The following is a 13,185-nucleotide window of genomic DNA, read 5'->3' on the forward strand; positions in this document are numbered from 1 at the left end:
AGGTCTTCAGTGACACACCAGGGTTCTTGTCTCTTGGGCTCATGGGCTCTCTGTGGTGCCCCAGCAGAAATCACATGTATGAGAGTGACTCTGTGGGGGACAACCCAGTCTGCTGTCTCAGGTCAGCAGCAGCAGGGATCAGATGCATGAGAGAGAGAGAGAGACGCTATCAGGGGTGGTGAGCCAGCCAAGGTCTGAGATCATCAGCAGCAGGGACTAGCCTTTCCTCCAGCCCTGTAGCCTCTTGGAATGCCTCAGACAGTGAGTGAGCTTAGATCCCTTGGTGCCTCTTTCTTGTGCCTTGTGCAATTGGAAGATAACCACCTGTATTGAATTCAAGCCCCGAGGTGGAGACTGGGAAACTTCTCCTCACCCTCTCACGGGTCAGGGCCGAAGAAGGCATCCCTGGGCCTTGGCTTCACAGAGCTGTTTCCTCATACCTGAGCCGTCCACAGCCACATACACCCCTCCCAACCTGCACTATTTAAAGACAGCACACAGGAACCCGGTGTGAGTCACAACACCCAGGAGGGCAGCAGCAGGCAGGCAGGCAGCTCCACTCACTGGAATCTGCCCCCCTCCCCAGCGGGACTGTGGGAAGGAACTCCCTCGCCATGGCCTCCTTGGGGCAGATCATCTTTTGGAGGTAATCCGCTCTCTCTCTCTCTCTCTCTCTCTCTCTCTCTCTCTCTCTCTCTCTCTCTCTCTCTCTCTCTCTCCCTAGACTGAGATAGGGTCTTTGGGAGGTACTAAGAACCTGTGGGCTGTGCCACAGGGTCACACTTGCACCCTCATCCAGGTAGGAAGAGGTTAATCAGCGACTTTAACTGTGAAAGGCTCTGGTAGGTAATTTCTCATGAAAGGCTCATCCCTACTAAGGCAGCTGTGGACTGAAAACTATGTGTGCCACACTGGGCACTCAACTAAGATGTTCAGGCACCCAGTTTATTGGTTGGAGAGCAGGGCTGGTGGTGAGCAGGCGGACGTGTTTCAAAGCTTTCCTGTGGGCATCAAGTCTCTGTACTCTCACGCCAACACCCAGCTCCAGTCCGAGCCTGGCTGCAAGATGGGTTCCCTCGTTTTCGCAGGAGAGCCCAGAGAGGAGACCCTGGTGGTTATTGCTGCATAACCCCGGACAAATTAAAATAAAATATAATAAAAAGAAGCAAGTCCACCTGTCGCCTTCTCCTCAGCTATATTTCAGGTGCCTTTCCCCATTAGGACATCATTTTCCTTTCTGATTGAAAAGAGATAGAAAATAAAAGGGTTTGGGTGGTGGTGGTGGTGGTGGTGGTGGTGGTGGTGGTGGTCACCCTTCCTCCACACTCCCCCTCCTCCACTGGGAAAGAGGTGGTGATTTCAATGTCGGTTCCAAGTCATTACAGTTTTGAGGAAGACACACATGCTGGTTCTAGGGTTGTTTGAAGACCCAATCTTCCCATTTTAATGTGTCTTTTCCAGTTAAGAAAAGAAAAGGTGGGTGAGGTAGCAGAAAGGAGAGTGATTAACAATGAAATGTCTGTAAAGAACCTCACGTCCCACACAGTCTAGAAAATTCCTCCTTTGAAACACAACTCCACCTCCCTCACTCATGTTCAGCAATAGGCAGGGCATAGGTTCTGCAGGATCAGCAGAGGGAGGCTCTGGACAGCACCCCTCCCTCACTGTGCTGGGTCAAGCCCCTGAAGAGCAACAGGTGTCAATCATCTGTCTAGAAGTTTCAGTCTGCGTGAATGTCATTCAGAAGCGCCTGTGTCAGGAGCTAGCATTTCGAAAGCACCCCTCCTATGCAGTATAGTGGGTGCTCTGTTGGCATCTTGAATCTCATTACCCCTCTAAAGGTTCTTATGGCCCTGGAGCTAGATGTATAAGGGGTGGGGCAGTTTTAACCCCACTCTCTGAAAATCCTATGAGATGCTTGCTCCTGCTCCCACCATGGCCTTCCTTCCCCATCACCCAAGCTTGGTTCCCCAGGATGGGAAACAAGAGTCTCTGTTGTTCCAAGGTCAGACATGTGGGCTTTCTAATAATACACTGCGACTAGCCTGACTGGTTTTGCTGGAGGATCAGCCAGAGGTGGGTGTTCAAAATGTGAGTCCCCCACCCTCTAAGGTTTAGCGACCCATTAGGATCAACAGAGGCTCCTCTTAGCGCCCCTGGTTGCCTTGTTTAGCATTTAAATGTTGCAGTTGCAAAACCAGGGACAAGCCACAAGGGTGACAGACAGGGAAGAGGGACCCTGATGGTCTCAATGGACAGTGGAATCAGAAAGCTTTCCTCTAGATACAAAAAGAACCCATTTGGGGTAACCAGTGTCCTCTCTCAGTGCCAACTAATCTCCTTTCTTTGCCATAATTTCCTTTATGCACAATACCTCCTCTCATTAATAGTTCCAGGACATAGCTCATGGGAGGGCCTGCCATCTTCTGCAGACCTGGCAGATTGCTCCCTTACTAGAGGTTGATCCTTTCAACCTCTCTCTCAGAATATGTATACTTTGGGGAAAGAATGCTCTGGCACATGGGGAGCTGTGTGATTCAGATTCTCCTGCCATCGTAGCTGTCCACGGCACCATTTGTCAAGTGCTGCTTGGAGTGCAAGGGTGGAGGTCAGGATCACTTTTCTGAGACGTTATATTCTGTGAACAGTATAGCCGGGTGTCTGTTCTCTGTTGGGTGTTGTATTGGGCACTGGGGCAAAGATGGCCAAGATGCTGACAAGGGTCTGACAATAGAGAAAGAGTCTCAATGATCTCACTCCTTTGTTATGGGATGATAGTCTCAGGATGCCATGAGAGCCCTTCCTTATTCCATGCATTGGGGAAGTTTTCCTGAGTCAAATATCTGGGCTGCTTCTTTAAAAATGAATTAGTTTGGGGCCTGAGTTTTAAAAGTGAGAAAGACACTCTACAGAGAGGTAACGGGATAACTAAAACTCATGAGCCAGCACAGAAAGGTGCTTACTACTTTGTTATACCATCTCAACATGAATTCTGAGATGTAGACAGAGAGGTGACACCAGATCACACGACATCTTATTTACCAGACTGAGCTAGCGATTGGGTGTTGGTGATGATTGGCCCTCAGAGATTCTGGAGCAGAAGAACCTGAATTTTCACCTTAGAGCAGCACAAGTCTGGAGGCAATGAGAGCAGATGGGAGGCAGTTGCTGTCCAAATTATAAAGTCGGAGAACGGAAAAAGATAGTAGAGACTCGGAGAAGGGAAGTGGATTCGAGAAACATGGGAGAGAGAAGTGTATGGAGCAGTAGAAGGTGGGGGGAGGAATGGGTCCTGGAATGAGTTTCCTGGTCCTGGATGGCAGAGTGAGTTGAAGGAGAGGGATGTGACAGGAGAGCTCCTTACATTAGGTGCACATTGAGTCTAAGGGTCTCCTGGGACCATCAGATGATGATAAGAAAAGCCCAGAAAACACGGGGAAGAAACTAGGAATGGTAGGGCAAGGAATGGTGAGTTACATGGGGTTGGGGGGGACTCCTAAGGTGAGCGAGCCCATAAGAGCACAAAGGGGCCAATGACTGGGAGTGAAGAACACTTATTTCTAGCGGTAAGAAGAGAAGGGAAGTGGAGAACTGCTGAATCTCCAGAGCAGAGAAGATTTCCATGGGCCATCAAAGCCCGGGGAGCCAGATAGCCTCTCTAGCCTCTCTGGAGTTACAGAAGACCATAGGACTGATGAAGGCATCCAAAGAAGGAGACTACCACACAGAGAAAGAGTCGGTGTCTCTTTGTCGTGTGAAGGTACTTAAATAAATGATGGAGGCTCGAGCCAAGGAGACCCCTGGAACTTTGCCCTTGAGTCCTTGTCTCCCATTTTATGCCAACCCGGCAGAATGGTTGGCAGCACTGTGCAAGCTCGCCCGGTGAGAGAATCTTACCTGGCAGAGCTTAGCCTTGACCAGATTAACAATACAATCCCCACAGAGGCAATAGAAGATGAGTCCAACTTTTATCTCTTGGAGCTTATTAAGCTGAAGCTCCGGGGTCTTAGGGACCCCATGAGTACTTCTGTATCGCCTGAGACACGTTCTTCCTCACCTCTGCCTGCTGCAGTGACTGATACTTCTTTCAATAGCCAGCTCTGGTGCCACTTCAGCTTTGAAGTCCCTTTTGGATTTTTCTAGGTACCTTAATTGCCCCATGTATGCTCCCAGTCAGACTCGCTTATGAATGTTGTTCCTGATGCTCATCTGCTTTCCTCACTAAGGATCAGAATTTCATCAAGATCATTTTTGTCAGGAAGAAGGAAAATATTATCCCTGTAGATACCAATCTGAGCTCTGGCTTCAGACTGCATGGAATGATACCCTGGTCAATCATCAATGTTTACCCCATATCTGTCAGCTTCCCTAACTGTCATGGGGATGATGACAGTACATAACTGCTGGAGTCGTGTGAATAACGTGTGGTAATTATGTGTCTGATACATCCTAGTGGATTACAGATGCCAACCACTACTATATATATTATATGCGAGTTCCTCTATAATGTTCATTACATGGCCATAAAAACCTATCTTCCATGCTATGACCATTGGCTTTCCTATCCTTGAGACAGATGTTGTAGTGAATGAAGGCTCTGAGGATCTGTAAAGAACAACATGTACATGTGTGTGCATGTGTGTGTGTGTTTTGCGTGTGCACACACAAGTATATATACATGCATGCACATAAACATGCAGAGACTAAAGGACAGTAGGTGTTTTCCTCTATTACTTTTGATCTTAGTTTTTACATTTGATCTTAACCAAAAGGCTGAGAAATGATACCACTGGTTGCCAATGGTGGGGTCTTTGTTTGTTGGTCAACTTGACACAAGCTAGAGTCATCCAACAAGAAGGAATCTCAGTTACAGGACTGCCTTTCTCAAATTGCCTGTAGGCAAGCCTATGGGACATTTTCTCAATTATGGGTGGTGCCACTTCTGAGCAATGGTCCTAGGTTCTACAAGACAGCAAAGTGAGCACTCCATGAGGAGCAAGCCAATGAGCAGTGTTCTACAGTTCTGCATCAGTTCTTGCCTCCAGGTTCCTGCCTCAAGTTCATGCCCTGACTTCCCTTTAAGGTAGACTGTAAGCTGTAGGATGTAATCCCCCTGCCCTTGCTAAGTTGCTTTTGGTTGTATGTATATCACAGCAATAGAAAACAAACTAGGATAGTCTCTTACTGAGCCCAAGGCTTAGGTTTGTTTTTGTTTGTTTTTGTTTGTTTGTTTGTTTGTTTGTTTTCTGTTTGGCTGGCTGGTCAGTGAGCTCCTGGGATCCCAGGCACACTTGGCAATGCCTTACTTTTACATGGGTGCTAGAGGTTTGAACTCAGGTCCTCTTGTTTTCATAGCAAGCACTCGTATCCACCGAGTCATCTCCCTACTCCCTAAGAGAGTCTATTTAACAGCATTCTATTTACAGAGGTTTCTTTGGAAGGACAGGAGTCAGATCTGTCATACATTTCATATCTGTCTGAGATTCAGTCATTTTCTAAACCTGAGGATTTGGGAGTGAGGTTATTCCATATCTGACTACAGGGTTGAAGATCTGGATGTTGTAGTGAGGGGCTTCTTGGTAAGTTTGGGAAGCCCTACTGTGTGCCCAGCTGAGCATCTACGCCTTCTGATGATATAGTGTTGAGAAAAATGTTGACTTTCCCTGCAGCCAGAGAGGCTAAGTCTCCAAGGGTTGAAGGATATTCCAAAGATGTGACATATTGGGATAATCAGGGGACTCGAGGTGTTTGAGCTTGAGGCAAGTGCAAACAAAGTGCTTTTTATTTTTATTATTAAAGCAAGCAAACCTTGAGGTGATGATTACAGTAAGATTAAGCAAAGACAAATACATTGAGGGAATATATCCGGTTTTATATGTCTTATTATCTGTCTTTGGTCATGTGAAAAAGAGCCAAGAATATTTTTCCCAGGCCTTTGTTGTTTCTACAGAGGTAATGTAGATGTGTCAGGGCATTTTTAAAAGGTCCTTGTCTTTAAGTGCATTTACTTATCATAGTTTATATAACTTTTTTTTTTAAGAAGGCTGCCTTGTGGGAAGAACATTTTGTACTCTGTCCATCCATAGTTTACAGTAACTTCACAGCTATCTTACCCAGGCTCCCGCAACAAAAGCAACACCCAGCAGAATGCAGTTAGAGCTATGGGCTAATGATCAAGCATGCAATCACGGTTCCTTAGCCAAACCGCCTCACACTCGCTACTATCTCCATTTCATAGCTGCAGATACTGAGGCATGGCTATTGTCTCTCCATCAGCCAATGCTGGGAACACAACTGTTCCCAGCTCAGGCCCTAGAATGAGTTATAAAGATCATTCTCCTTCCAACCAACTTGCTTCATCTCCTGCCACTAAAGCAGAACCCAGCTCAGTACTGGCAAAAACTCACTTCCTGGGCTGGAGAGATGGTTCAGTGGTTAAGATCACTGACTGCTTTTCCAGAGGTCCTGAGTTCAATTCCCAGCAACCACATGGTGGCTCACAACCATCTGTAATGGGATCTGATGCCCTCTTCTGGTGTGTCTGAAGACAGTGACAGTGTACTCACATATAATAATAAATAAATATATATTTTTTTAAACTCTCACTTCCTGAGTGACTACCACTGCAGAGGAGTATCTGACTAACAGGGAGGCTCAGCTGAAGCCAGAGACTCAGTCTCTGTAGTTTTTGTAATTGCTATGGATCAGAATTTCTCAACCTGTGGATTACAACCCTTTTGGGAGTCGAATGACTCTTTCACGGGGTCACTTAAGACCTTCAGAAAACACAGAAATTTACATTACGATTCATAACGGTAGCAAAATTACAGTTATGGAGTAGCAATAAAAATAATTTTATAGTTGAGGGTCACTACAACATGAGGAACTATACACTAAAGGGTTGCAGCATCAAGATGGTTGAGAACCACGGCACAAGATGATAAACATAGCACAGAGCTTGAACTTTTCATCTGTATACTCCTCAGACAACTGAAATAAAGTGGGTAGCTTCTCAGATGCCATACTGTTGAAGATCCATAGAAAGGGATGCTTTTTAAGGCCCCCATAATGCTAGTAACCTCAGAAAAAAGCTGTGTTGTTCTAAGAAGACCGCTTTACCCAAGCATCAGGGATCTTCAGACCAGGGCATCCGAAGCTTCATTTATGTTTACTCTTGACGTACAGAAAAAATGGAAAAATACTGGAGTTAGCCTGACTGGTCGAACTCTCCATTTCCCTGCTATGGACCTACGTAAGTGAGTCAATCCTAATCTCTACTCCTCCTCAGTAAACTAGATGTTAACACTTTCTTAGCCTTCTGGGTTGAAGTGAAAGCTACATGAATTGATAAACGACAGGCCTTGTCATCTTGCAGTGTTGGCACTAGATAGATAGGTTGGTCCTGCCTGCTCTGGCTGAATGTTTCCCTCCCTTCCTGTAGCTTTAGAGAAAAAAAAAAACAACGGTGACTTGGAGGGAGGTAGAGTCAGGACCATTCCAAAAACCTTTGTGTCTAGAATATTCTAGGTTTCACTGGATCTAAGTAAGATGTCTTATTTGTAGTTCTTGCTCTGTGAGACATAGGAGTATTCTCTGCCTCTGGAGACAATGAGCAGGGCTGGACTTGAAACAGCACACCTTGCCACGGTCACCCCAACATTCTGCAGCAGCAGCAGCAGTGCCCTGGAAACTGTTGGAAGAGCACATTCTCAGTGCCCTCCAGGTCTACTGAACTGGAGTGGGCCCAGCGATCCCCACTCAATAGTCCCTCTTCGTGCTTCATACCCACTCGGGCTCACAGAGCCCTGTAAAGTGGTTCCACTCAAGCCTTTGATGTCCCAGCAAAAGGGCAGAGGTTTAATCCAAGTGGACATAAACTTCACCTGAGATCACTTATTGTGCCTCATTTCTTTTAAAGATATATTTAAAAGATCAACGGATCGGTGTTGATAGAGATGAAGGCAAACGCAGGAGTTTTCACGGGTAGGAAATCCCGGGCCTCCATGGATAGGAAACCCCGGTTCTGGTTATCTTCATCTTCACTTTTTGAAATTCCAGACCTATGAGATGTCAAGATTTACGATGACACTGTCTCCAGCACCTTTCTGCCAGTCCCAGCATGACACTAACGGGGGAAATTTTCCTCTCTTTCTTTTTCTATAGATTAAAAATAATAAATTTCAGGGAATAAATGCCAAGAGGAAGACCTGAGAGGCAGCCTCAGTAGTATCTGGGCTCATCAAAGGGCACCTTTTATCTACCAATCCCAATGCCTTGCTGTGGTTTCTTCCCCCTGCTGCTCCCAGAACGGTCATTCCAGGCGTCCTCTTACAAACCCATCTCTCCTCCCCACCTTGGTCTCAGATAATTGTCTGGCTTCATCCCTCACAGAGGAAACGGAAACAAGCAGACAGGTACTCCTTCATCTCTTCATTTCCCTGCTGTCACATTCATGCCCTTTCCTCTGGCCTCAGGCTAGACGTCTGGGTGCAGATTTACCCAGCACCATCAAAGGTCAGCTCCCACCCGCTCCCCATCTCTCACCTCCCAGCTCCTGCACTCTGGCTGCCTCCATCCATCTTCCCTCTATCTCCATTACCCCAATCAGCACACAGCCCAGCTGTCAAGGTTTTCCATCATAAAAAGAAAAACTCTCTCTCAGCCTCCCTAAGAGCCCTGTCTGTCCACTGCATCCTGTTCTTTCCCTTCTCGGCAGACTTATTGCAAGACTGGTCTACAGGGATCCAGCTGATGGCTATCCTGGTGGTTCTGAACACAGTAGAGTTAACCTGCCTGTCCATTCCTGGTTAAATTACTTTCTACTTGTTTGGTCTTGGGTAAGCTACTTATCTTCTTTGTGCCTGGGCTCTGAATCTGGGAGCCATCTCTGAGCCAATACCATAGGACCCTGTGGCAAGAATAAAAGTTGTGTTTGATAAAGCACTTAACAAACCTTCATTGCCAGCTACCTGTGCAGTGTGATTCCCCCCCCCCACTTGAATTTTTCCTCCTCACGGAACCAAGATGTTACACCTGTTAGTGCTTCATGTCACCTCACATTGCCATGTTCAGTGCTGGCTTCTTTCTTCTTCTTTCGCTTGCCTTTATAACAGTTCTCAATACAGATGCCCCGTGACCTCCTGGAAATACCCCTTCTTCATTTTCCACGAGAGCATAGTCTCCTGCTTTCTTGTCCCTTCCTTCTTCACCATGACATGAGCCTCCAGCTCTTAGAGCCAGCCTCTGCTTCTCTACACCCATGGTAGCAGTTGACATTCTGTAGCCAGGGAACTTGCCTCTGGCACAAGAACCCAGCACGTTATTCCTTTGCTGTGTTTGATGATGGATTCTTTTCCTTTGCTAAAAGGCTCCAGGCTCCGGGAGCAGGATGTATCAGCACAGGGACCACCCTGCGTTACAGTGGCTGGCATAAAGTGCTATAAGGCATGGGACAGCAAGTCAAGTGAATAATAAGCACAGCTAGGCATGGTGGCTCATGCCTGTGATCACAGTACTCGGGAGGCCAAGTCAGGGTGTCTACCATGAGTTTGAGGACAGCCTGAACCCTCTCTGAAAAAAACAAGAAAGAAATTTTTTTTTAATAAAAGCACTATGTGGTATATGAAGGAACATCCTATTGACCCCAGCACAGCCTCAGTCAAATGTCCTTAAAGTTTGGGACATTTCTAGGCAGGTCCTGACAGAAAGCCCTGTGAAGAGAGAATTAGGTGAGGAATCACACCAAGCAAGAAGCCGATCTTTGATTTTCACTTCTACCTGTCCAAAGAACACATTTCCCATCTGTTCCTTCTTCTTTTCTTTGAAGACAGAATGTGTCCTGGTAGCCGTCTCTGAAGTTAAGGAGAAGTCGGTGAATGGGAAAGTTGAGCTGTCCTCCTATTGGCTTTAGGCTAGGTGACCTTCACCTAATACCTTTAACATAAGCTTGTGGGGATTTAGCAAACGCCAGCCAAGCTCTGCTTTTGCTGCTGCAGATACCTCCACCTTGGGGCCAGCTCTGTGGGGCTCCCTGCCAGAGGAGCTCTACCTGGTGCTTACTAAGTCAACTCCCTCCCAAGGACACTGCACAGGAATATGGGACATGGGCTTGTCAATCACTGCTGGCCCAGAGCTTATGAACTAGGCTGTGTTTGGGAGTGGGATAGAGTGGAGAGAGGGAGATCAGACGCCAGACCATCCATGATGCAGAGAAATTCCCCCACTGAGGTCTGAGGAGAAAGAGGGTCCTTCTCTTCAGTTTCCTGGGCCTCTCTGGACCATGCTGTGGCGCTACTGTATTGAGAATGTTCCACAGGCCAGGCTTTGCCTGAAGGCATGGACAAAAGAACTCCTGTGCACACGAATAAGTTCAGCCTCCACCAACACCTGTGACAGCAATGTCCTGCATAAGAGTAAGAAGACACTTTCCATGGCTATAGCTTTATGAATGGCCGCCAGGTGCCCAAATGAACCCACAAAAAAAGACACTTTCCATGGCGATAGCTTTATGAATGGCCTCCAGGTGCCCAAATGAACCCACAAAAACTATCCTGAGTACTAGCTATAATAGTGCATTTATGTTATGAATGCTTTCTGTTTTCATTTGGCTTTATACATGGACAGTATTTTGAAACATTGAGATTCAGTGTTTGGGGTCTTGCTGAGACAGCTAATCATCATATGTAAAGAGTGTGGCTATTTCAAAGAAAAACCTTACAGGTTCTAAGAAAGGAGCTATTTGGGGCTGAAAAGATAACTCAGTCATTGATGAGTTATCTCTGTGCCAGCACAAGAACTCGAGCTCAGATTCCCAACACCCACATAAAAAGCCAAGCAAGGTTGTGCGTGTCTGCAATCGGCACACTGAGGAAGTGGACGAAGGAAGATGCCTAGAGATACTCTTGCCCAATCTGTGAGCTCCCAGTTCTGTGAGCCTGACTCTGCCTCAGAACACAAGCGGAGGGACAATAGAGGACACTGACTTGAGCTTTGCATACTAACACGAATGTGTGTGCAAGCTCCTACACAAATATGTGCATACACGTGAACATGTACCTGCATACCTTAAATGCACACACAGTAGCATTGTGGGCTGGGAATCCCTGTAGGCTTCGGAATCTATGTGGGCGGCTTCTTCTGGGTGAGGAGAAAGGTGGGCTGTTCAAAGGGTTTTACTTTAGGTCATTAGAAGATCGCCCACTGATGACTCTTCTTATCTTTGTGCTCTGATATTTGAAAAGAAGCAGCTTAAGGGAGGAAGGATTTATTCTGGCTCATGGTTCAAGGGAACAGAGTTCACTGGAGGGAAAGGTGTGTTTATCTGTGGGTATGAGGATAAGTATTTAGAATACAGTTAGAAATCACATTTAATGGTTTAAAACGGAAGGTTCTTCTCTAGAATTGAATCTTCAACTACGGGTGGTTGGTTAGGTTAGTCAACATGGGCAGGAGGACAAGATGGCAGGAACCTCTGTGACTGCAGGAGCCGCAGAGTTTGCTCAATTCTCAGTGCACCAGTGAGTAGGGAGAGAAGAATGAGGGTTCTCAGCTGGCTTTCTCCTTTTTAATTCAGTCTAAGACGCCAGTCCATGGAATGATGCCATCCACAATCAAAAGCTAGTCATACCCCCCTTCAGTCCATCCTCTCCAGAAACACCCTCATAGATACTTCCAAGGTATTTATTAAGGCCATTGGTGTACTTAATCTAATAAAGTTGGCAAATTAACCACCACAGACCTTCAACTCTGCCAAGATCAGTAAGGAGGCTAGAAGGTTTTAACGCGGTCTTAGAGCCTGGTGGTCTTTGAAATTACTCTCTCATCTGGAAGCATTGGGATTTTCTCAGAGGCTAGTCTGGTATGGACTGAATGAATAATGTGTCCCCTGCATTTTCTCTAGTTGTAGTTCTCTGTAGTAGTCTCCATCTATTGCAAAAAGATGCTTCCCTGATGAGGAGTGAGAGCTACATGTATGTGTGGGTATAAGGATAAGTATTTAGAATCATTAGGCATTATATTGAATGGCTTAGGGAAATGGAAGAAGTAAGTTCTTCCCTAGGATCTATGACCTATGGTTGGTGGTTGGTCAGATTTACGGTGTCATGCATGAGTAGACCTTAAGTCTATTTAGGCAGCTGTTGGCTACCCCCAAGATAAAATGTCACAATTGCACCATTGGAGATATCTTGCTGGTTTGGTCATGGTTATAGTTCACAGCTTTTGAACTGTCAAGAACTATTGATTACTTTTCTCTCTTGGTAGCTTGCATAGCAACCTTCGGATGCTATGAGTTAGTCCTCAGGGAGGAGGTTTCCAGGTTAGTTCCAGCCTGATTCCTCCAAGTCCTGTCTCCAAAGTGTGTGATAACCTTCAACTGCAGACTCTCACATCCTTCTCTGGAAGGCATCCAGGGCAATGGAAACTACCTATACTCTCTGGAGTCCCTTGGCAGCCCATGACAAAGAATCAAAGAGAGCTTTCCCATGCCTGGGTTTTTGTTAGTATGGATGCTGGAATATTATCATCCTAAGTGTTGTAACTCATGTGTATATGTGTGTGTGTGTGTGTGTGTGTGTGTGTGTGTGTGTGTGTGTATGTGTGTGTTTAAGTAAGCTTATAAAGTACTGTTTCTCTATGGCTTTAAAAGTACCCTTAGTGTTATTTAATCTCCCTTCCCTCCCTCTCCCTTTGTATAATTCTCCCTCCTCCTCCCCATTTAAAGTGCCCCCCCATTTTTCCCATTTCCCCCTTCATAGCACCTGCATTTTACTATCCCATGTAATGTGTGGTTTTGTTTCACCATGAAATCCAATTGTAACATTTAAGGAAATGTTACAATTTCTCAAAGTCATGGATTAATCACTGGGACTATTTTCTTTTCTGTTTCTTCCCTTTTAAAGCCAAACTACAAATAACTTTAAACAGTTGTTGATACTGGGGAACACTTTTATAGTCTGCTTTTCCTACTGAACATTCATGTTATTAAAAGTAAACTTGAAAGCAGTTGTACAATTAGAGAATTTTTGCTTACTGCCACAGTAGTCACAACCATATATAGTAATCTGTTTTTGCAATCCTACCCCTTAGAAAATGACATGGTAGGCCACTTGTACTAGTTACTTTTGACACCAATAGACAACTCTTTTTCTTTGTTTTTTTTTTTCCTTTTCTTTCTTTCTTTCTTTT

General features: G+C 45.7%; 1 protein-coding gene across 1 annotated transcript in view; it reads left to right on the top strand.

Moving 5' to 3' along the window:
• The first annotated feature begins 516 nt into the window (after positions 1 to 516).
• Vtcn1 (V-set domain containing T cell activation inhibitor 1) overlaps positions 517 to 13,185 on the top strand; it is a 70,457-nt gene continuing 57,788 nt past the window's right edge. Inside the window, exon 1 of the mRNA XM_031374983.1 lies at positions 517 to 646. Within this exon, the coding sequence (XP_031230843.1) occupies positions 615 to 646 (32 nt within the window). The 5' untranslated portion in view covers positions 517 to 614. The remainder of the gene's footprint in view (positions 647 to 13,185) is intronic.

The sequence above is a fragment of the Mastomys coucha genome, unplaced genomic scaffold (genome assembly GCF_008632895.1).
Source record: "Mastomys coucha isolate ucsf_1 unplaced genomic scaffold, UCSF_Mcou_1 pScaffold16, whole genome shotgun sequence".
NCBI lineage: Eukaryota > Metazoa > Chordata > Mammalia > Rodentia > Muridae > Mastomys > Mastomys coucha.